Source organism: Taudactylus pleione, unplaced genomic scaffold (genome assembly GCF_031769625.1).
Source record: "Taudactylus pleione unplaced genomic scaffold, aTauple2 ptg000437l, whole genome shotgun sequence".
Lineage (NCBI taxonomy): Eukaryota > Metazoa > Chordata > Amphibia > Anura > Myobatrachidae > Taudactylus > Taudactylus pleione.
Genome location: NW_028284839.1, coordinates 3,791,281 through 3,812,991, shown reverse-complemented (window position 1 = coordinate 3,812,991; position 21,711 = coordinate 3,791,281). Strand labels below are relative to the sequence as shown.

The following is a 21,711-nucleotide window of genomic DNA, read 5'->3' as shown; positions in this document are numbered from 1 at the left end:
GGGAATCTGTGCGCCAAACAGCTGGGTGTACCTGACGCTCTGCTATTTGTACACATTTTAAAGGGATTATGCAGCACAAATAAAAACAGATTAGCTGACTATAATTGTATGTGGTTAGTATCCCATGACGTGCCTATAACGGCACAATATTTAGTTAGTTTAATTAGTTAGGTAATTCTAATAAGATGGCTCCCTAGAAAGCAATTAGCTATTTAAAACATCCTCATTTTTAATGCCATGTGCTTTCGAAGATTGGTTTTTCAACATAAATAATTGACTGAAACTTGTTTTCACATGTGGAAAGAGAATGTCTAGTTTGCTCTGCCTTTGACATTGACTGTAAATAACCTTCTGTAATCAAAAGGCATCTGCCTCCATTTACAGACATACATTACATATCTTTGTGCTAACAGTCCATTAGCTGTTTATTCGCTACACTGACATCTTGTATTCTATTTTTATTTTTTGATCAGAGAACCCATAATGATCATTTTTCAAAACTGGGTATACACAGGGACACCTGAGATCAAGTCGGTGTGCTTAGAGCAATGGCAGATCAGTGGGTGTGGTTAGGTCAATGGCAGAACAGTGGGTGTGGTTAGGTCAATGGCAGAACAGTGGGTGTGGTCAGGTCAGTGTTAGAACAGTGGGTGTGGTTAGGTCAATGGCAGAACAGTGGGTGTGGTCAGGTCAGTGGCAGAACAGTGGGTGTGCTTAGGGCAATGGCAGAACAGTGGGTGTGGTCAGGTCAGTGGCAAAACAGTGGGTGTGGTTAGGTCAATGGCAGAACAGTGGGTGTAGTTAGGTCAATGGCAGAACAGTGGGTGTGGTTAGGGCAGTGGCAGAACAGTGGGTGTGGTTAGGGCAATGGCAGAACAGTGGGTGTGGTCAGGTCAGTGGCAGAACAGTGTGTGTGGTTAGGGCAATGGCAGAACAGTGGGTGGGGTTAGGGCAATGGCAGAACAGTGGGTGTGCTTAGGGCAATGGCAGAACAGTGAGTGTGCTTAGAGCAATGGCAGAACAGTGGGTGTGGTTAGGGCAATGGCAGAACAGTGAGTGTGCTTAGAACAATGGCAGAACAGTGGGTGTGGTTAGGGCAATGGCAGAACAGTGGGTGTGCTTAGGGCAATGGCAGAACAGTGAGTGTGCTTAGAGCAATGGCAGAACAGTGGGTGTGGTTAGGGCAATGGCAGAACAGTGGGTGTGGTTAGAGCAATGGCAGAACAGTGGGTGTGGTTTGGGCAATGGCAGAGCAGTGGGTGTGGTTAGGGCAATGGTAGAACAGAAGGTGTGGTTAGGGCAATGGTAGAACAGAAGGTGTGGTTAGGGCAATGGCAGAACAGTGGGTGGGGTTAGGGCAATGGCAGAACAGTAGGTGGGGTTAGGGCAATGGCAGAACAGTAGGTGTAGTTAGGCAGGGCCGTCTCTTCCATTGGGCTTGTTGGGCAGTTGCCCAAGGGCCCGAAGCTTGTAGGGGCCCACCAACCCGTCCCCCTGCAGCCACGACCAGTTGGTAAATTTGTGATATTTTTATAAGCCGGCTGCTGGTGCACTGTATTCTGATCTAACCTCCCCCATCTCATCCCCTCCCCCGGTGACGAGTACTCACCTCAGTCCCAGTTTCACTTCATCCGCCGGCTTTAGACCAGTCAGACAGAGTCTCTCTGCATGTGTGGGAGGTCTGATGGGCATGCAGGAGGGTTTAATTTTATTGACCATTTATATTTTTTTCCCGTGAAAGGGTGGGTAGGGGCCCCAGTGCATTGCTTTACCCAGGGCCCACACTGCTGCTAAGACAGCCCTGTAGTTAGGGCAATGGCAGAACAGCAGCACCAATTATTTAATCTCAGACAAGTGTTTGCCCAAGCGCAGGCAATGTAGAAGTGGAAGTGGCTAGGGCAACACATAGCCAATCAGAGCATTGAAATATAGCCAACAGCGTAGTGATGTGAGGCTCCTGTTATACCGATAAGGAAAACAGTGTTTGTTTGTTTTTTTAATCAAATGTCTATGTACAGCTGGTTCTATGTGGCCACACGTATACGGTTTTCACAAATATATTGGTGACTAGTGTGTTAAGTGGCCGATGTTTTAAAGTAGCAGTCATTTAAAAGGTGAAATTGGTTTTAAATGACTGCTACTTTAAAACCTCAGGCATACTCGCCGGGAACTGGCCAATGCCTGCAAGTCACAACCTATATTACATTGACGTCATGGTGTAGTGACACGCCATGGTGAGCCAAAATGATAATATACTGTAACTGAGCTGCACACATTGTATGTGGATGTAGTCATAATGTCGACGTTTATAATATTGTCAGCCATAATGTCGACATTTGTGATTGGACAAGTCAGCATCTGCAGAATGTCAACATGCTCACAATGTTGACATGTGAAATATGAACATGGGAAATGCTGACGTTCTGCACAGACCGGCAGCGGAGTTAAACTAGGAGAGGGGAGGTTAGGCTTAGGCACTAGGGCAGGCCTGGCCAACCTGTGGCTCTCCAACTGTTGTGAAATTGCAAGTACCAGCATGCTTAACCAGCTGATTGATGGGAGGGTATGCTGGGACTTGTAGTTTCACAACAGCTGGAGAGCCACAGTTTGGCAGGGCCTGCACTAGGGGAGGGTTTGGCTACAGGAGGTGAGGTTAGGCACTAGGGGGAGGGTTAGGGTTAGGCTATGGGAGTGGCGGTTAGGCACTAGGGGGAGGGTTAGGCACTAGGGGGAGGGTTAGGATTAGGTTATGGGAGGGAAGGTTAGGGTTAGGCACTAGAGGGAGGGTAAGGGTTAGGCTACAGGAGGGGAGGTTAAGGTTAGGCACAGGGGAATGGTTAGGGTTAGGCACTAGGGGGATGGTTAGGGTTTGGCACTAGGGGGATGGTTAAGGTGCCCACACACATACCGACTATACTCACGTTCCGACGATGTGTCCGATTTCCCTTGAAACTCTCCCGGCAGTTCTGCACATGATATGCTGTCCAATCTTCGTCCATTCTTCATCCGATCTCCTGCAGCCAGACTTTTTCACACTGCATTTGAGTCTAGATCATTAGATCTGCCCTACAGCATGGCAGATCTGAAGATGCGATGTGTGACCTGCGGGGGTGTGCATCGCATCGTGAGTGGGGACTCACGATTTGGCCATTTTTTACCCAATCTGTCATTCCGATGTGTCGGAATCAGCCAGATCGGGGGAAAAATCGCTATGTGTGTGGCCAGCATTAGGGTTAGGCTAAAGGAGGGGTGCTTAGGCACTAGGGGGAGGGTTCGGATTAGGCTACAAGAGGGGAAGTTAGAGTTAGGCACGGGCTACGGGAGGGGAGGTTAGGGTTAGGCACTAGGGGGAGGGTTAGGGATCAGGGTTAGTCATACTTACCGTCAGAAGTGACACAAGATCCGCCAGAAGTCATCCTGACACCACTGCCGGAACCCGGGAAACACCGCTGAGCTGCCGGACCAGGTAAGTCTCCACTAGACCACCAGGGACATTTTGTTGACTTTCTAATCATGTCGACTTTTTTTCAACAGTGTCGAAATGATGAATGACGACATGGTCAATGTTGACATACGACACTAGCTATCATTCATTACTGCTTCTCCTACTGTAAGAAATGGGCAGATCCCAGCACACATTAATTGCTCGTGCCAATGGGCGGCTGTAGAGAAGCAAAGGGCTGAATCCAGGCAGGAATGGGCACCTTTACATATTTGTATTTGCCAATAATGATCAATTAATTTCAACAATGTAAGCTGCACACTGTACCAATCCACATGGTCGCATAGAAGAGAGTCTGAGTTCTGGCACCAGTGCCACCGCTACCCTATGGAACTCAACCTTAGCGCCATTACCAACTATAGCACAGGTTGCCTCCTAGTAGTTCCTGGCAGTAGGCTCTCTATGCTGAGTGGCAGCACCGGCAAGTCATGGTTGTCTCTGGCTGAGGAAAGGTGGTGCATGCCCTATTCTGTCATGCTGATTAATGTATCTGACAGTAGGTGACAGAGATGGAATATATATGCTGGACATTGGGCTTTGAGCATGATTCAGCACGGATCGCAACTGCAATAGCGTATACAGGCGGCCGATTGTTGTGTCCTGTGCATTCATCGCAATGAGCATGCGCGAATGCCTCACTGCGATCAGGGGACTGCAATCGCAGTGGCTACGCAGATCCATCGCAATGTGATTGACAGGGAGGACCATTTGGGGTGGTGACGGAGGATTGGTCAGCGAATCGCAGGCGTGCCAGGGCGTTTGAACGCCGTTACAGGAATGTGCAGAGCTTAGCCACTGCGATGCCGTGCGCAGCCTGAGCTCTCACTGCATACTGGAAGGTTAGCAATTTCTGAGTAAGGTCTGACCTTATGCAAGGGTGCGCGAGGCTCCGATGTTATCGGTGGTTTCGCAGTCTTGCTAAGTGTTATGGATGTGTGTAAAATAAGGTGGGCGTCCTTATGTTGTGCTGCGACGGCATAGCGATCGCAGTGGATTATTATTATCCTTTATTTATATGGCGCCACAAAGGTTCTGCAGCGCCTTACACAGTACATAAATGAGCAGACAAGAAAAACAGTTATTACCTGTACAATACAATTCAGGACAAGGACATGGTGTATAGACATAGCTGCATAACACAAGCAGCAGGACATAAGCAACCAAGTGTTAGGTGCCGTTGTGGGGAGTTAGGAGTAAATGATACTATAAGTAGGAGGAGGAGAATCACATGAGGGACGAGGGCCCTGCTTGTGAGAGCTTACATTCTAAAGGGGAGGGGCAGACAGGCAGGGGCGACACAGATGGGGTAGATAGTGAGGAAGGAGCATGGAGTAGTGGGTTAGGATATGTGCTGCGGAATGTGTGTGTATAAGATGACCTGATGTTATGTCAAAATTAAGTCCTTCATACATCTATCTCTATGACAAAAATAGATTTTGATTATGTGTTATTTACATGAGAGATGTACAAAATAAAGTTGTAGCACTTTAATTATTGTGTGTTAGCATCCTGTTAAAAAATGCATATATTATGGGCCTGTCCTGCCATCCTAATACAGTAGTGACTACTTTAGTCCCAGCTGCTGGGTGCTATGCCATGCTCCTGTGAGTGGGTACATCTCACATGCTAGACCCACCCACAAATGGGTGCAGCCATGCCCAACGTGCTGTGGTCCCACAGGATGTTGCTGTACCCGGGATTAGCATAACATCGCAGTGAGACTGCTTGCGTAATCGTTGCCGCAATCACAGTTGCGATCCGTGCTGAATCAGGCCCTTTATACAATTGGCATGTCAGTATACTATGATTAACGTATAATATACAGTTGGACAGTTGGGTCTGTTGTGCATCCGTGACTGTTTTCCTGTATGGCAGGCTAATTATTTATTTTTCAGCTTGACATCCCAATTTAACACATCATTATTAAAATGTGTCAAGTCAAATGTTTGTCTTAAGCTGGAATTCAGATGATAATTATTTTTTTTTTTTTGGGGGGGGGGGAATATGGTTTTAATATTTGTAAGTGAAAGAAGTGAAAATCCATGACGGCTTCACAGCTGACTGCTTTTCTGAAGAATCCCGATAGTGCCTATTTTACGGTTGATTTCAGGTGTCTAGTTGCATGTCACCTGAGTGAGGTGAGATTTACGTGATGCGTTTATACAGCAGAGAATTCCCATAAAATAGTCCTGCAATGGAGTCAGTGAAGTACAGAGTTTATCCTTGTTACTCCAGCAAACAAAAGATACAAGGAATGCCTAGAGACAGGTATTTATTCCCATAATGTATTTACCAATTTATTTATTGCAATCTTTACAGGGCTGTCTAAAATTAATGGAGTTTTGTCAAATAATATAGCACCCCACCTAAAAATACAAATAGTGAAATCTAATATTATTATTTTACAAATAATGTCACAGACACAATGAGTGGACTCACCCTGCTGCTATCAGTTAACACTGGCTTCCCTGGTGATTATGGAGTTTACCAGGGTAGCGAACATAGAGGGGTCATCAGAAACAGGTCATGTCGGTGATGAATGGTCAAGCAGCATTTACTAAATTGGAGCTGGCTACCAAGCAATTGCAGGTGGGAGAACTTTGGGATATTTGCAGTGATTGTTTCATTATTCTCCATAAAACTAGAGTGAAAGTGATGTTTATTGAGCCACTAGAATATCTGATAATCTGTCCCCTTCCTCACTGTCAGCAGTATCAGGAAAGGACATTGATAAGATGGATAAGTACTGTAGGTAACCAGCAGAGCCGTAACTAGACTTTTCTGGTGGCCTGAGCCAGAAAGAGCATTGGCGCCCCCCTCATTTTTCAAAGGGACATAATGCACCCAAAAAAGGGCCATGGCTTCATGGGGAAGGGCCAGGGAAGAGATGGGAGAGGCCAGGAGATGCTGGGGATGAAATAAGAGGAAGCTACAAGCAAGAATGATAATAAACAGGAATTTAACAGGCCCAAACACCGCCCCCTGACCTGTGGTGCCCTGTGCGATGGCACCGACCGCACCACCCTAGCTATGCCCTTGGTAACCAGTGCAGAGAGCCCCAAGCTCAGCAATGCCTAAGCTCGGCAGGATGGTGGGGTTGGGTGAGCTGAGCTACGGGCGGGGCAATATCCACGGGACCACTCTGCTCAGTCTGTGTAATGAGACCTGAACATTACAAATGTATACATTCATATCGGGGACTCATTTGATTATGATTATTGACACATTGGTAAATCGCAGACAATAGGGATATTTTCCCTTTTTGGCCTGTTCCCTTGTCACCCAAGCTTTTCTGTTCTCCAGCCAGTAGATAGATGAAAGGAAAAATATCACCTCTAAGAAATGTTTGCTAGAAAGTTCAGTCTGTGATTCATTATTACCTCAATTCTTTATCATCTGTCTCCCTTTAACATTCCGCATGTAAATAATATTCCACTAGAATTTGGATGTGTCAAAAGTTACATACCGCAGCACTGGCAGAGATGCGTATTTACATACAATTTACATAATGTTTTATGTAGCTTCAGGTACCTCTGTTTAGTAGTCTTCATTCCTATTGTTCCCCGATGCATGAAAGCATTTTCTTTTTCAATTACCTGACATGGTTCTTGTAATAAGAGACCTGGAACATTTGAATAGATCACACTCTGACATTTCACTGTCCTTTCCTGTTTGACTTTGTATTCCCTACGCAGTACAGTGATACTGTATTACATGTAATCTTATGTTACTGCAGCATGAACAGCACTTGCTTTTATTACTCTATTGCAGAGCTAGGTGACACACGGGTGTCTCTCCGGTGGCTGTGGAACTACACGTCCCAGCACATCTCATCAGCTTGTAACTGGAAGTGTTCCACAATCACCATTGAACCACTAGTTGCCTAACCTGGTTTGCTTGTTCATATGGGGGCAGCACGGTGGCTGGCCTAATGGTTAGCTTGCTGCCTCACAGCGCTGTGGTCTTGGGTTCAACTCCCACCAAGGTCCTGTCTGTGTGTAGTTTGTATGTTCTCCAATGCTTGTGTGGGATTCCTCCCAGGTTCTCCTGTTTCCTCACCCCATCTTGCTTCGTGCACCAGTAGCTGGTCTACACAGCAACCTTCCACTGCCTGTCTATAATGCAGAGCTGCTGTTTGTGAGGGGACACCTCCCATCTGTCGTGGCAGTTGGGCCAGCTGGAGTGTCTCCTAAAATCAGGACTGTCCATAGTAAACCCGCTTTATTGCAGTAATCTCCTTAATAATTTTTCCCTAATCATTTTCACCCCAACAATGTATTTTGAATGATTTCCCTCGTATAGCGTTCTAATGCTGCCTCATTCCGGTTAGTCCCTACATTGGCTGCCTGTGTTGTACCAAAGTCATTACAAAATATTTCTGCACACCTACAAGGCTATGTACCACCAACCAGGACTAATGAGGGACATGCTGATGTCTGTTAGAAGCTTTCAGGTTCTGTGTCTGGGCTGACGCATACAGTAGGTAGCTGAGCATTGCAGCACACAAAAATTCTTTCTGGTATTTTTATTTTGCAGGAAATCCCTGGTGTAAGTGGAATAACGCACCTTGAAGCAGATATGGGTGATAGTAACCAGGACGTGGCCACTGCTGACCATCTACAAGAGCTTGTCTTTTCTCCTGTGCATGCCCCAATTGTTGCAATGGGAACTCAGACTGGAAGGTAAGACTTGTTCTCATTACAGTCACTATTTCCATCTTCCAACTCAGACACCTAAATTTATACCCCTTTTACACCGGAGCTAAAACCCGGGTTTTTGAAGGGTTAACCCGGGCAGCTCCCTGGTGTAAAAGGGGAGAGGGTTGGATCGCCGGGTCGAGTGACCCGGCAATCCAACCCAGGTAACTAGCAGGGTTTAACACGGGCGTAGCCCGTGAAACCCTGCTATGGGAACAGCGCACTCTGGGTCACGAAGACCTGGAGTGCGCTGCTAGCCGGCCGATTGGCCCGGCTTCAGTGGCGCTTGGAGATGACGTCATCTCCAAGCGTCCACTTTCACTCCGCAAAAGCCGGGTCTATGCAGACCCGACTGCGGTGTGAGCGGCGCTGACTCGGGAATATCCCGAGTCAGCGCCGGCAAAATTCCGGGTCTGATCCGGATAGGAACTTTGTTCCAACTCCGGGTCAGACCCGGAATTTAGGTGTAAAAGGGGTATTATACTGCTGGCTTAGAACACAGGCCAATACAGGTACTATGATGATGGTTGTGTTATAAAGAGGAGAATGTGTAATAAAATCTATACATTTTCTTGACAATTTGTGCACAGCATAAACCTGGTGGTAAGTGCGAGGGATATGGATATGGCGCCAGCATCCCGACGGTAAGTATTGAGGGTAGGGGTTGGGGTTAGGCACTAGGGGGAGAGTTAGGGTTAGGCCGCAGGGAAGGTTAGATTTAGGCTGCGTGGGGGAGGATTAGGTTTAGGCTTATGGGGGGGAGGGTTAGGTTTAGGCTTCAGGGAGGGAGGATAAGGTTTAGGGGTAGGGCTAGGATACTTACCAGCAGGTGTCGGTATCCTAACACTGTTGGAATGTCGGCGACGGGATATTGACCGCCGGGATCCTGAGCGCTGGCATCCTGTAAATATATATATTCATATATAATATATATATATATATATATATATATATATAGAGAACAACGAAGCGGTACTCCTAGCTTAATTAGAGGCATTATATATTGTGGCAGGGAGGCCACGGTGCCACAAGCCAGAGGCAATACTCACCACTTGATTATCTGGGTGTAGGCTAGTTGTCAGGTCCAGTCCAGGTTTTGCAGTGTGCTGGGGTTCCCAATCAAGCAATCAGCAACGGCTATGAGCTGGGCTTAAGGCTCCTGATGCCGGACAAGCTATCCAGGCGATAGGCCCTTTAGCGTTAGGGTGCCAGGACCTGGAAGGTCCACAGTTATTGTGCATATGTATATATACACAGAACGAAGACATTTATTTAAAGTTGCAGGAGGGCATATACAATCCAACACCTTAACGTTATATGAGAAATGTAACTGTTTATACTAGTTTGCTAATCTTTCATTATTTGGATAATGATAGATCAATGTCATCCAGTGAAAGGTTTTACCTGCAGACAGTATTTATCAAAGGCTACAGCCACCCCACAAGTTGGAGAAGGCTGCCACTGAGGCAGTGATGGGTACGTCCTCTCGCTTTTGTGCTGTAGACTGCGGCGATGCTTGTACACCCCTTCTTACGGCCATGGCTTTTTGTAGCCATCGAAAGTGATGTTCAGCCATATAGAATGTCAATTTAACAAGGACAGTGAATGTGCAAGTACTAATTCGCTTTGTCCATTATTGTATAACTTTAATTTCTTGCTGAGAGCTGACATGTTTAAATAAGCTGTTTTTGCGATGCAGACCCTTGCCGCTCCCCAAGATATACATTTTTCAAAAGAAACAACCACTGAAGAATATTCCAAAACTTAAAGCCTAAAGAATCCAAATTTTAGATTTCTGCTTTATTAAAGCTTCATAAGGATGGGCTAAACTTCTGAGGTTGCACTGAGCAGCAGATTCTGAGTGCAATCCTTCCTGCTGCAGTTCTCATTAGATTAACCCATGAGCCTTTTAAACTTAAGCAATAAAAGAAAGAAAAGCTCTTATAATGGAATTACTTTAGATGAGGCTTTACGATTTATGCTATGTGTGTATGATGCAGAGTAGTAAGCAAATCTGGAACACGTTGCTCCCGAACAGCTTGCAAAGACAGAATGTGAACATTCACCCATATACAGAATTGCATACAGACCTATGTATACAGTCAGTTTGCTCCTAGTGATCATCGTCCGCATGCATGTGCATCTACCCTATACTAGTCATCATCGTCCACGTGCATCTACCCTATACTAGTCATCATCGTCCACGTGCATCTACCCTATACTAGTCATCATCGTCCACGTGCATCTACCCTATACTAGTCATCATCGTCCACGTGCATCTACCCTATACTAGTCATCATCGTCCACGTGCATCTACCCTATTCTAGTCATTATCGTCCACGTGCATCTCTCCTATACTAGTCATCATCGTCCACGTGCATCTACCCTATACTAGTCATCATCGTCCGCGTACACGTGCATCTACCCTATACTAGTCATCATCGTCCACGTGCATCTACCCTATACTAGTCATCATCCTCCACGTGCATGTGCATCTACCCTATACTAGTCGTCATCGTCCGTGTGCATGTGCATCTACCCCATACTTATCATCGTCCACGTGCATCTACCCTATACTAGTCATCATCTTCCACGTGTATCTACCCTATACTAGTCATCGTCCACGTGCATCTACCCTATACTAGTCGTCATCGTGCACGTGCATCTACCCTGTACTAGTCATCCTCATCCGCGTGCATGTGCATTTACCCTGTACTAGTCATCATCGTCCGCGTGCATGTGCATCTACCCTATACTAGTCATCATCGTCCGCGTGCATCTACCCTATACTAGTCATCATCGTGCACGTGCATCTACCCTATACTAGTCATCATCGTCCGCGTTCATCTACCCTATACTAGTCATCATCGTCCGCGTGCATCTACCCTATACTAGTCATCATCGTTCACGTGCATCTACCCTATACTAGTCATCATCATGCATGTGCATCTACCCTATACTAGTCATCATTGTCTGCATTCATCTACCCTATACTAGTCATCATCGTGCACGTGCATCTACCCTATACTAGTTGCAACAGATGTGCCTCCTAAACAGGTATATTTGTGCTTATGTCCAGCTCTGCGTAGTGCATTGACATGCTCTCACTAAACTTTACCTATAAGAGATTGGCCCATTACAGCTTATTTATGTCTGTTTAGTATAGAAGCAATCATCCATATTATAGAATATAAACATTAAACATAAACCTATTCTAAATTTGACAGTTTCTCTAAATTTTATTTACCCATTTGTATATTGAATGTTATATCCAGGGTCATAACTAGATCTAGGGGGGTCCCATAGCATCATTTTCACGGGCCCCCTTAGGTCCCAGGCCCCTCTGCACTCCCCTCCACTCACTCCCCTCTCCTCACTCCCCTCTCCTCGACTTACCTGTGCTCCGTGGTCACGTCCTCCTTCAATGTGTGCTGCACAGGGCAGGCATACCTCCTCTCCCGTTCGGCTCCATCTCTCCTCACTGACTGATGCTGGGAGGAGGCGTTTACACCTCCTCCCAGTATCAGTCAATGAGGAGAACCGAAGGCGGAGCCGACCGGGAGGGCAGATGTGCCTAGTCTGCGCAGCACACTGCTGGAGGACGCAACCACGGCTGGCCTGGCACCTTAGGTGCAGGGGGAGGACCAGGCCCCTGAGGTGGTCCGGGCCCCATAGCAGCCGCACCCTATGCACCTACGGTAGTTACGCCAGTGATTATATCTATTATATAATGGTGTAAGGCGTGTGCCTATCACCTGTGTAGCAGAGATCTGCATGGAGGCCCCTCCCATCACATGGAGGTCCCTCCCATCACATGGAGGCCCCTCCCACCACATTTCAGTGATAAATAAACTCCAAAGAGTTCTACTACTTCAAAGCATTTCAAAAAGCTTGGCCATATAATGTACAGAAAACTATATACTGTATGGCTGTTATATGCTATTTAATTATCATGGTGTCCTCTCGATAAGCGATGCTGATTCTCCGTAGTTGGAAAACAAAAATATGCAGAGGACTGTTCCTAAACCAGAAATAGCCTTTACCATGTGTCTCTACATAATGCCAAGAGCGCTGACTCACACAGTCTGTTCCCTTTCATTCAGTACAATACAGTATTCTCTTTTTTTTTTTTTTTTTATATATTTGTCTGGTCACAAAAATGCACATTACAAATACAGTATACACAGAGGTATGAGGATATGCCGTAGCATTTGGATATATTTTACAATATCCAAATGCTGAGCAGGCAATTTTACCGTCTGTTGAAGAGCAAACCCAATACCGGAATTAATATTTACAGTATTACTTGCCTAGATGTGAAGTGGCATTTATACAAGTGTGTGTTTGGGATCTCTCTGTGGTTTTTAATCACTTATAAACACTTTGAAAATGTTATTAAATGCCTACAAAAATGTAAATAAATTTTTGGATTGAAATAATTGATTTCCCTTCCATTATTTACTTGGCCATTTCATGAACAACAACAAAAAAAATCCAGCTGGGGGTTATTTTAATACGTTTTTATTTTACTTTTTTTTATGTGGAAAATTTTGGCAACATTTCCACGTGTCGTTTATTTTGGAGTACATAAAAAAAAATTAAAAATCGCATCTAAAACACATTTGTACTTTTTCACCTTTATTGGTCTTTTTATTCTAAAAATGACCACAAAAACGAGGGGAGCGAAGTACCTGGCAGCAGTAAGAAGAAGCGGTAAAAAGAGGCAACCTGCTTTATCCGCCAGTCCAGGATTTGCCAACACACATGTGCAATTGCACTTGAAGCCCAAACTTGTATGTTAGTGGAAAAATAAAATGGCTGTGGTGCAAGTATCGCCGCTTGTTAAATGGACATGGATAATATATTGCTGGAGACCCCTATCGATGACTGTAGCCTTTCATAAATAGGTATAAAGCCTATCTCCGGTAAAAATGGCTATATTCGCCAGAGAATGGAATGGGGGGTTCAAAGCTTCATAGCTAAACCCTTAAATGTGCAGTGAGTATAATGATAGTTCCGATATCGCTTGGGAATAGGTCCACCAGCAGTGTCTGACTGGGGAATGAAGGGCCTACCAGGGGAAGTAAGTGATAGGGTCCCATATTTAGGGGTGTGGGCAGCCTCCACAGAGACTTGGCTAACCATTAGAGCAGTGATTACCAACCTCGGTCCTCAAGGCACACTAACAGTCCTGGTTTTAGTGATATCCATGCTTAAGCACAGATGGTTAAATCAAAATAACTAAGGTACTAATTAAGTCGCCTGTGCTCAATTATGGCTATCCTTAAAACCTGGACTGTTAGTGTGCTTTGAGGACCGTAGCTGGGAACCCCTGCATTAGAGAGTGGATGGCCTGGGCCCCTTAAAAATTTGTGTATGTGTATATATATATATATATATATATATATATATATATATATATAGTAAATACTGCTAGAGCATGCCTGATCATGTACCAGATTATTAACAGCAATGTATTACAAAAACTACACCATAGTCCTGTGCAGTATAATGTAACATATGTATAATGTATAGTTCAAGTGCACAGCCTTGAACCTGATCCCTAGAGGAGGGGGTGGGCCCTCAGGCAGTGGGGCCCACCGGGGGATTCCCCTGTACCCCGGTGGGCCAGTCCGACCCTGTAACCACCAGTATTAATGACAGGTGATAAAGCAAGTTGTGCTTCTGATGTATGAAAACAGCCATGAAAGAGATGTAGCGGAATATGACATTAATAAAACGTATGCATTGTGTTGAGTGGAGAGCACTTACATATAAATGGTCCACGTCTGTGTTGTTTCCGCTATGAAGATCTTGCTCCAATCAATGTGTCTGAGTGATCTAAGATACATACCGAAGACATATGAGATACCGCAATTAGCATTATACCCCCTGCACATTTAGACGAACTTTAAGGATTAACAGAGAGACCATACTCCCAAAAAAACAAGGTTCAAAGGACCCATGAGCTAGTCATTCCGGGACGTTATGCATGGACATACTGTACATACCAACTGACCAGGGCATTGGGCAGGCCTGGGGGCAGTGGAGGGGTGGCCACTGGAGAGGGCGCGGGACGACCTATCTTGGTTTTCATTCCTATGGTGCATCCCAGACCCCTACAGAGGCCGTAGCCCAGTTATATTTGTACCCACTCGCTCCGTTCTCATCGCCCCTGCATCTGACACCCAGCTAACTGTATCTGGATTGATAAATGCTATTCACTGGAACACATTGACTTCTCATTATGCATTCACCTAAACATTCTGAATGACTTGGTGAATGGTCCATTGAGCAATATTCTAGCTCTCAGCTCAGATATAATGTCATTGTTTATTCAGTACAGATTATTGCTATACACTTGAACACATTTGCTAACATAACATCCTTCATTAAGATTAGAGCGCAAGGTTGTTGTTTTTTTTTCTTTCATTTATTATAATTATTTTTACATTGTGTAATTAACCAATTGTTGTTGTAGATTGGATAATAAGTGCAGTTTATCCACCTTTATTGCGTTCCCAGCGGCGAATTTGCACAAAACGCAGCTGCGAAAATATGCTAATGCTTGCAAAAGCACCGCCGACATAAAGACGCCCACTGTTGCTCTTCTGCGTAAACATCGGTACCATCGATGCACATCGGCCCGTCATGTGGCATTTACACCAGCTCTGACCAGACGCAGATAATGCAAGTTTCTGCACACGCAGTGGGCACTAACACTGCGTATGCAATCGCAGTGGCCAATTTATGCACGCCCATGAATCGGCATTCAATTGGACAGTCACGCCTGCGTTATTCTGACCATTCCCCCCGTCACCACCCCCAAACGCTCACAGCTTGTCACTCACTCTGCAATGGATTCCTCTGTGCGTACATAATTGCAGTGCGGCATATACGGAGGTGCGCTAAGAGCCAGTCCCAGGCAAAAGAGACCGACGTAATCGCTGGAGGTGTGGTCACGCCCCCTTAGGATAAAAAAAAAAGTTTTGTAGCGGCGCGCTGTGAGCCCCCCAGCCCAGTGGAAAGCCAGGGGGGACGCGGTCAGTGTGTTCGCTCCGCCCTGCAGGCATAGGAGACTGCAATCTCCCACTTCAGCCCACAGCATGGTGTGCTGGGCTGCAGTGAGGGGAGGGGCGGCACCGGACCCCCTCCAGCAAGCCCAGGCCCAGGTAATTAGTACCCGCTCCCCCCCCCCCCCCTCTTGGTGCAATGGCTAACAATCGCTCGATCTGCGTACCTAGTTTAATTTGCAAATGCTGCTGAATCAGGCCTCTATAGTGTCCTGGGATTATATCACTTTATATCAGGTTCAAAAACTGACTAAAAATAACAGCAAATTTCAAACAGTTTTAAATCATACAGACAAAATGTAAATAACCTTGTAAAGGTGCTGTCAGAGCCGTCACTATTTTTTTGGTGCCCTGTGCCACAGAGAGCATTGGCACCCTCCCTCCCCCGCCATTTTTTTAATAGTGACATAAGATAGTGCACCTGAGAAAGGGCCAGGGCCTCATGGGGAAGGGCCAGGGAAGAGATAGGGGAGGCCAGGAGATGCTGGGGATAAAAGAAGAGGAAGCTACAAGTGAGAGTGATAATAAAAAGGAAAACTGACAGGCCCAAACAGCGCCCCCTGCCCTGCGGTGCCCTAAGCCATGGCACTGGTCGCACTACCCTTGTTATGGCCTTGGGTGCTGTTACTGAAAAGGGAATCTGTCCTCTTTCCTTTGCAGAAAGCTCTTTAAAAGAAAAATTGGGAGTTCTGCATCTCGGAAGCAGCGGGAAAAACATTTTAGTCTTCCAACTGCAGCCTAAAGAATTCACATTTCTTATGTCTGATTAAGTAATGGTGCATACACACAGTCAGATTTTTCTTCAGCTCTGAACGATAACGATTTAAAAAATCGTTCATATCCGAAGGAAAATCTGACATATCTGACATGTATGAACGATGCGCGTTCCCGATGGTCAGATAACGATATCTGACATCTGATGTGTTTGCAGTTAGATTTGGACGATTCCATTCATTTTAATGCAGTCAAAAGTCGTTCATAATTCAAATCGTTGGTAAAATCGTTCATCAAATCGTTCAGATGGTTCAGATTGTTCAAATCGTTCAATCATTCATCTGACACATCTGACAAATCTGACCGTGTGTATGCTCCATAAGAGCCCCGAGGCGTGGGGCCACAAATGATTTTCTAAAATACAAACTAGAGAAAGGAAAAAAAAAAGGGTTTTATAAAACAATCAAAACCGCTATTCCTTGTAAGCTGGAGGCTCTGGAAATGACAGTGTTTCACAATTATTCTCTTATGGGGGAAAAAGAAAATCAGCTGTGCCGAGTATGACTGCAACCACAGATTCTCATTGCAGCCTTACAGGATGTGGGTCATTGTAGATAAAGGTATGATTCAGTTTAGGGTAGACGTCTTAGAACAGTTGCCAGAACAACGTACGCCAACAGTCTCATGTTGTGCAGGGCTTCCCTGATTTTCTATTGGCAGGGAGTGCGGCTTATCGAGAGTGGGGTTGCCAGGGCCGTAACTAGGTTGGTGCAACCTGTGCCATGGCACAGGGCACCACAGGGCAGGGGACGCTGTTTGGGCCTGTCAATTTTCCTGTTCATTATCATTCTCACTTGTAGCTTCCTCTTCTTTTATCCCCAGCATCTCCTGGCCTCCCCTATCTCTTCCCTGGCCCTTCTCCATGGTGCACTATCTTATGTCCCTATTTAAAAAATGGGGGGGGACGCCAATGCTCTCTCAGGCTCAGGGCACCAAAAAGTCTAGTTACGGCTCTGGGGGTTGCTATCTGTGTAGTATATATCATCCTGAAAGCCTGTGTACTCAGACGTAAGGGTATAATTGTCAGCACTGTTAGCGGGTGCAAATGAATCCTCAACTCCTCAGTCATGTGAAAGAAAATAAAAAAAGTGCTAGTGTGTGTGTGTGTATATATATATATATATATATATATATATACTGTATATATAGCTAAAAAGTTAAAAAATAAATAAATATGCTAAAATCATGTAATTTCTGCAATCCGAAACTCAAAATTCGGATTTAAAGTCCGAACTATGAATCGTGGGGAACACGGAACCGCGGCTCGGATTTTTCCCGTATCACCTCAGTAGTTCAAAAACGCGGCTCAGATTTGTCCGGATTTACAAAACTCGGGTGGATTCATCTCTAGTGTGTGTGTGTAAATTGCGTTCAATCTGCTATACTGTAATGCATTGCCTGCCTTTATATTTTATGTGCTACAATATAAAAACACGTGTATTAGAAAACTATAACAGTGGTTATATCTATTTATGATGTGCATTTTATATTTTTGGTTTTTATGTTGTATATTTTCTTGATATGATTTTCCACGCAGACTGAAAAAAGTGAAGACTGTACATAGAATTCCTTTACTGTACTCCAGCAATTCATCATCTGTCATAGATACAATTTGGAAAAAGGAAAGGAGAAGACTGTAATAAATTACGTGTTTATCTTGCTTAGACAAACCAATTTACACTCAGTTCCAGCTTCTGCTGGAGTTCTGCCATGGCCGATGATCTGGAAAGCTCTTGCGTATGATAATGATTTAAAAGCAAGAAAGCGTTTGACGTTCTTTAACTTAGAAGACGTAATTAGGTTATTTTGGATTGTGTCATTGTCTGGCTTCAGGTACACACACTGGTTTTCCTTGAAGGAGATTCTGGTCTTGTTTATATCAAATGGTGGCCGGATTAGTTTAGGGGTTGTCTGTCCCAGCATATTCTACAAGCCACATTGAGCAATGAACCCGGAGAGAAAAATATTGGACAGGTCTATATTATTATCATGTGCCGTAAGAAGTTCAGTAGGGATTATGGGGTTATATTTTAAATGGTATTTCTAAAATCAGCCAAGTGTTTATGAGGATTATTGTGTATAGATCCCCTTCAGTTAAAGTGCCTAGAACACATGCAAAGGTATACAGCTCTCCTATCGTATATGCCAGAGACACAAGATAAGGGATAACATTGCAACAATGTCTATTATAAAGATGTGGACTGCACAGAGGAATGTAATATATGTTTGTGTGAAAAGTGACCTCAGCTACAACCCTGGGTTTAATTAGGAGTATATACAGCTATGTATAAGTCACAGATAAGATAGTGACCTGTATAGTGCAATTAGCATGAGGCTCAGAGTGCTCCTGATGGAGGCGAAAGTCATCTGATGTGGGGTGGAGAGCCCTCCTGATACCCCTGCTGGAGGGGAAAGTCGCCTGATGTAGGGTGGAGAGCCCTCCTGATACCCCTGCTGGAGGGAAAAGTCACCTGATGTAGGGTGGAGAGCCCTCCTGATACCCCTGCTGGAGGGGAAAGTCACCTGATGTGGGTTGGAGAGCCCTCCTGATACCCCTGCTGGAGGGGAAAGTCACCTGATGTGGGGTGGGCAGCCCTCCTGATACCCCTGCTGGAGGGGAAAGTCACCTGATGTGGGTTGGAGAGCCCTCCTGATACCCCTGCTGGAGGGGAAAGTCGCCTGATGTAGGGTGGAGAGCCCTCCTGATACCCCTGCTGGAGGGAAAAGTCACCTGATGTAGGGTGGAGAGCCCTCCTGATACCCCTGCTGGAGGGGAAAGTCACCTGATGTGGGTTGGAGAGCCCTCCTGATACCCCTGCTGGAGGGGAAAGTCACCTGATGTGGGGTGGGCAGCCCTCCTGATACCCCTGATGGAGAGGAAAACCACCTAATGTGTGGTCTTTGAGGACTGAGTTTGAGTCAAGATACTGTAAGGCTGCCACTGTGGTGGAACTACAAATCACAAAATACCCAGTCAAATGCTGGGAAGTTGCTCCCCAAAGATCTGCTCCCAGACTCAGTGACTGACGCCCCAGGCCCCCGCCTCCCATGCCCTTTTACGCGCAGCTCCATCTGGTGCATCACTGCATTCTTGTTGACATCCAGCTTCTGGAAGACCTGCAGCCACGTTTATGCTCAGGTCCGTGGCTAGAGGAGTGGGACCAGGGAGGAGTGGGACGAGGAGTTGTGGGTGAGGGGGGGCACAGGGACTGCTGTACGGGTCCATGGCTAGAGCTGCCGCCAGGGAGGAGTGGGACGGGGAGTTGAGTCTCACTGGAATAAGAAGCTGCTGAGGAGCAGCGACACCAATGAGCAGGGAGGGACAGGCTGTAGATAGACGGATGCGGCAGCTGATGGTCTGACAGAGCTCTCCACTAGTGTATGGTGGCTTCTCAGGTGCCTGGAAGAGGTGCCATGTATTGGGCAGCCGTAACAGGACAGTCCGGGTACGCCTCCATGGTCTTGGACCCCAGGCCAACACTGCTGTGCTGGGTCATACATCCCACCAAGAACCTCTGCAATCTGCCTGGACCAATATGTAGCACTTATCCTCCTGTATCAAATTCCTATTTCCCTATAGATTGTAAGCTTGCGAGCAGGGCCCTCTGACCTCTTTGGCTGTTATTACCCAGTCTCGATTTATTATTGTTCTGTTCTCAGGTGTGAAGTGCAGCAGAATCTCCTGGCGCTGTATAAGTGAATGTCAGTAAATAAATGAATGAAGTAAATGAAAGCATATTATAAGTGAATGAAGTAAATGAAAGCATATTATAAGATGCTCCTGCAAATAAAATCTAACCAGCGGGCCCTTCTTTTCCAGCACTACCTCCACCCTCTCTCGAGCCACCTTGGCGAGACTCTACTCCGTTGGTTTCCCCAACATTTGTGACTGCAATAACGAAGTGGCCGAAGTGGTTGACCCATCCAGTCCGGTGAACTTTAATCCCCAGAGAGAAGAAGCTGATTACCTGCAGTGTAATGAAATAGTTCTGCAGTTTCTTGCCTTCAGCAGGTGAGACGTAACATCACGGCTTCCGGACTGTAGATAGATAGTAATTAGTTAGACAATGTCTAGATAGACCCCAGATGTTAGACAGTCAATAGGTCGACAGGTACAAAAGGTCAACAGGTACAAATGGTCGACATGAAAATGGTCGACACAAAAATGATCAACATGATTTTTTTTTTTTAGGGTTAGGCACTTACCCCCACGGTTAGGTTTAGCACCAAGAGGGAAGGTTAGGGTCAGGCACTTACCGGAGGGTTAGGGTTAGGCACTAGAAGGGACAGTTAGGGTCAGGCACCAAGGGGAGGGTTAGAGTTAGGGTGAAGATTAGGGCTAAAAAAAATAATACTCATGTGTCGACCATTTTTGTGTAGACCATTTTCATGTTGACCCTGGCGACCATTTGTACCTGTCGACCTTTAGTGTCATTTTTGTGTCGACCATTTTCATGTCGACATTTTGTACCTGTCGACCTATTGACTGTCTAACGGGTCTATCTAGACATTGTCTATCTAATTACTGTCTATCTCTTATACCACACCCAACATCACTACGCACTTCATTGATGAGTGTGTTTTTGTGTGTCTAACGAGCTTCTTGTAATATGTAGTCACCGTGCTGCTCGTTGATCCATACGTTAATCAATCACAGTCCAGAAAAGTTCACTGAGCGGCAATCCTGATTGTCAAGCTTATTTATTGCTTGCAGAATTTATCTAGGCAATGAAGTCTAATACATGAAGTATCACAAATCATGCAGTCAATTTAGTATTAGTGCAACATTATTTTAAAGAAGACCTGCCTCGTACTGTATGCTTTAATACTAAAGCACAATTGTGCATTAGGCTATAGCACACTGCACTCTTTTTATTCTCTTGCATACGTGATTTAATTCAGCAGAAAAACACCTTTAATTGAAGACCTCCATCTCTGCGCCCTGATGTTGCCCTACAGGAAAAGGCCTATAGCACAGTCCGGTAGCTCCTTAGTGATTGACATTGCTGACTGCTTTACAGTGGCAGCAGCTGCAGGGTTACTAGAACACGCGTGCGCCTATGGAGAAGGTTGCAGTAATCAAGGCGAGAGATGATTAGTGAGTGGACAATGGTTTTGGTGGCATCCTGGGAGAGGAAGGGTCTGATTCGAGCGATGTTGTGGTGCTGAACACGATAGGATATGGCAAGACATTGAATGTGGGGGTGAAGGAGAGGAAAGGGCCAAGAATGACTCCCAGGCAGCGGAGTTGGGGAACAGAGGAGATAGAGGTGGTGTTGACAGTGATAGAGAAGGTCGGGAGGGGAAGAGACTCTAGATGGAGGGAAGACAATGAGTTCAGTTTTGGCCATGTTGCGTTTGAGAAAGGTCTCGGACATCCAGGAGGAGATGGCAGAGAGGCAACTAGACACCTGAGAGAGAAGGTGAGGGGAGAGATCAGGAGAGGAGATGTAGAGTTAGTTGTCATCAGCATAGAGGTGATACTGGAAGCCAAAGGAACTGATGAGTTCACCCAGCGAAGAGATGTACAGCGAAAAGAGTAGAGGGCCAAGGACAGAACCCTGGGGGACACCCAAAGCCCTTCCCTGGAGCGTCTTTAGATGCACCATCGGTCGCACCATCGAAATGTACACCAGCCCCATTGCAGGTGCAGTTACTCTGTCTG

General features: G+C 45.7%; 1 protein-coding gene across 2 annotated transcripts in view; it reads left to right on the top strand.

Annotated features, from left to right (window-relative positions):
• The window catches only part of NPHP4 (nephrocystin 4), a 376,954-nt gene that overhangs the window by 244,887 nt on the left and 110,356 nt on the right, over positions 1-21,711 (top strand). For both annotated transcript variants that reach the window (XM_088447716.1, XM_088447715.1), the window contains exons 14-15: positions 8,039-8,184; positions 19,867-20,058. In XM_088447716.1, the coding sequence (XP_088303842.1) occupies positions 8,039-8,184; positions 19,867-20,058 (338 nt within the window). The remainder of the gene's footprint in view (positions 1-8,038; positions 8,185-19,866; positions 20,059-21,711) is intronic.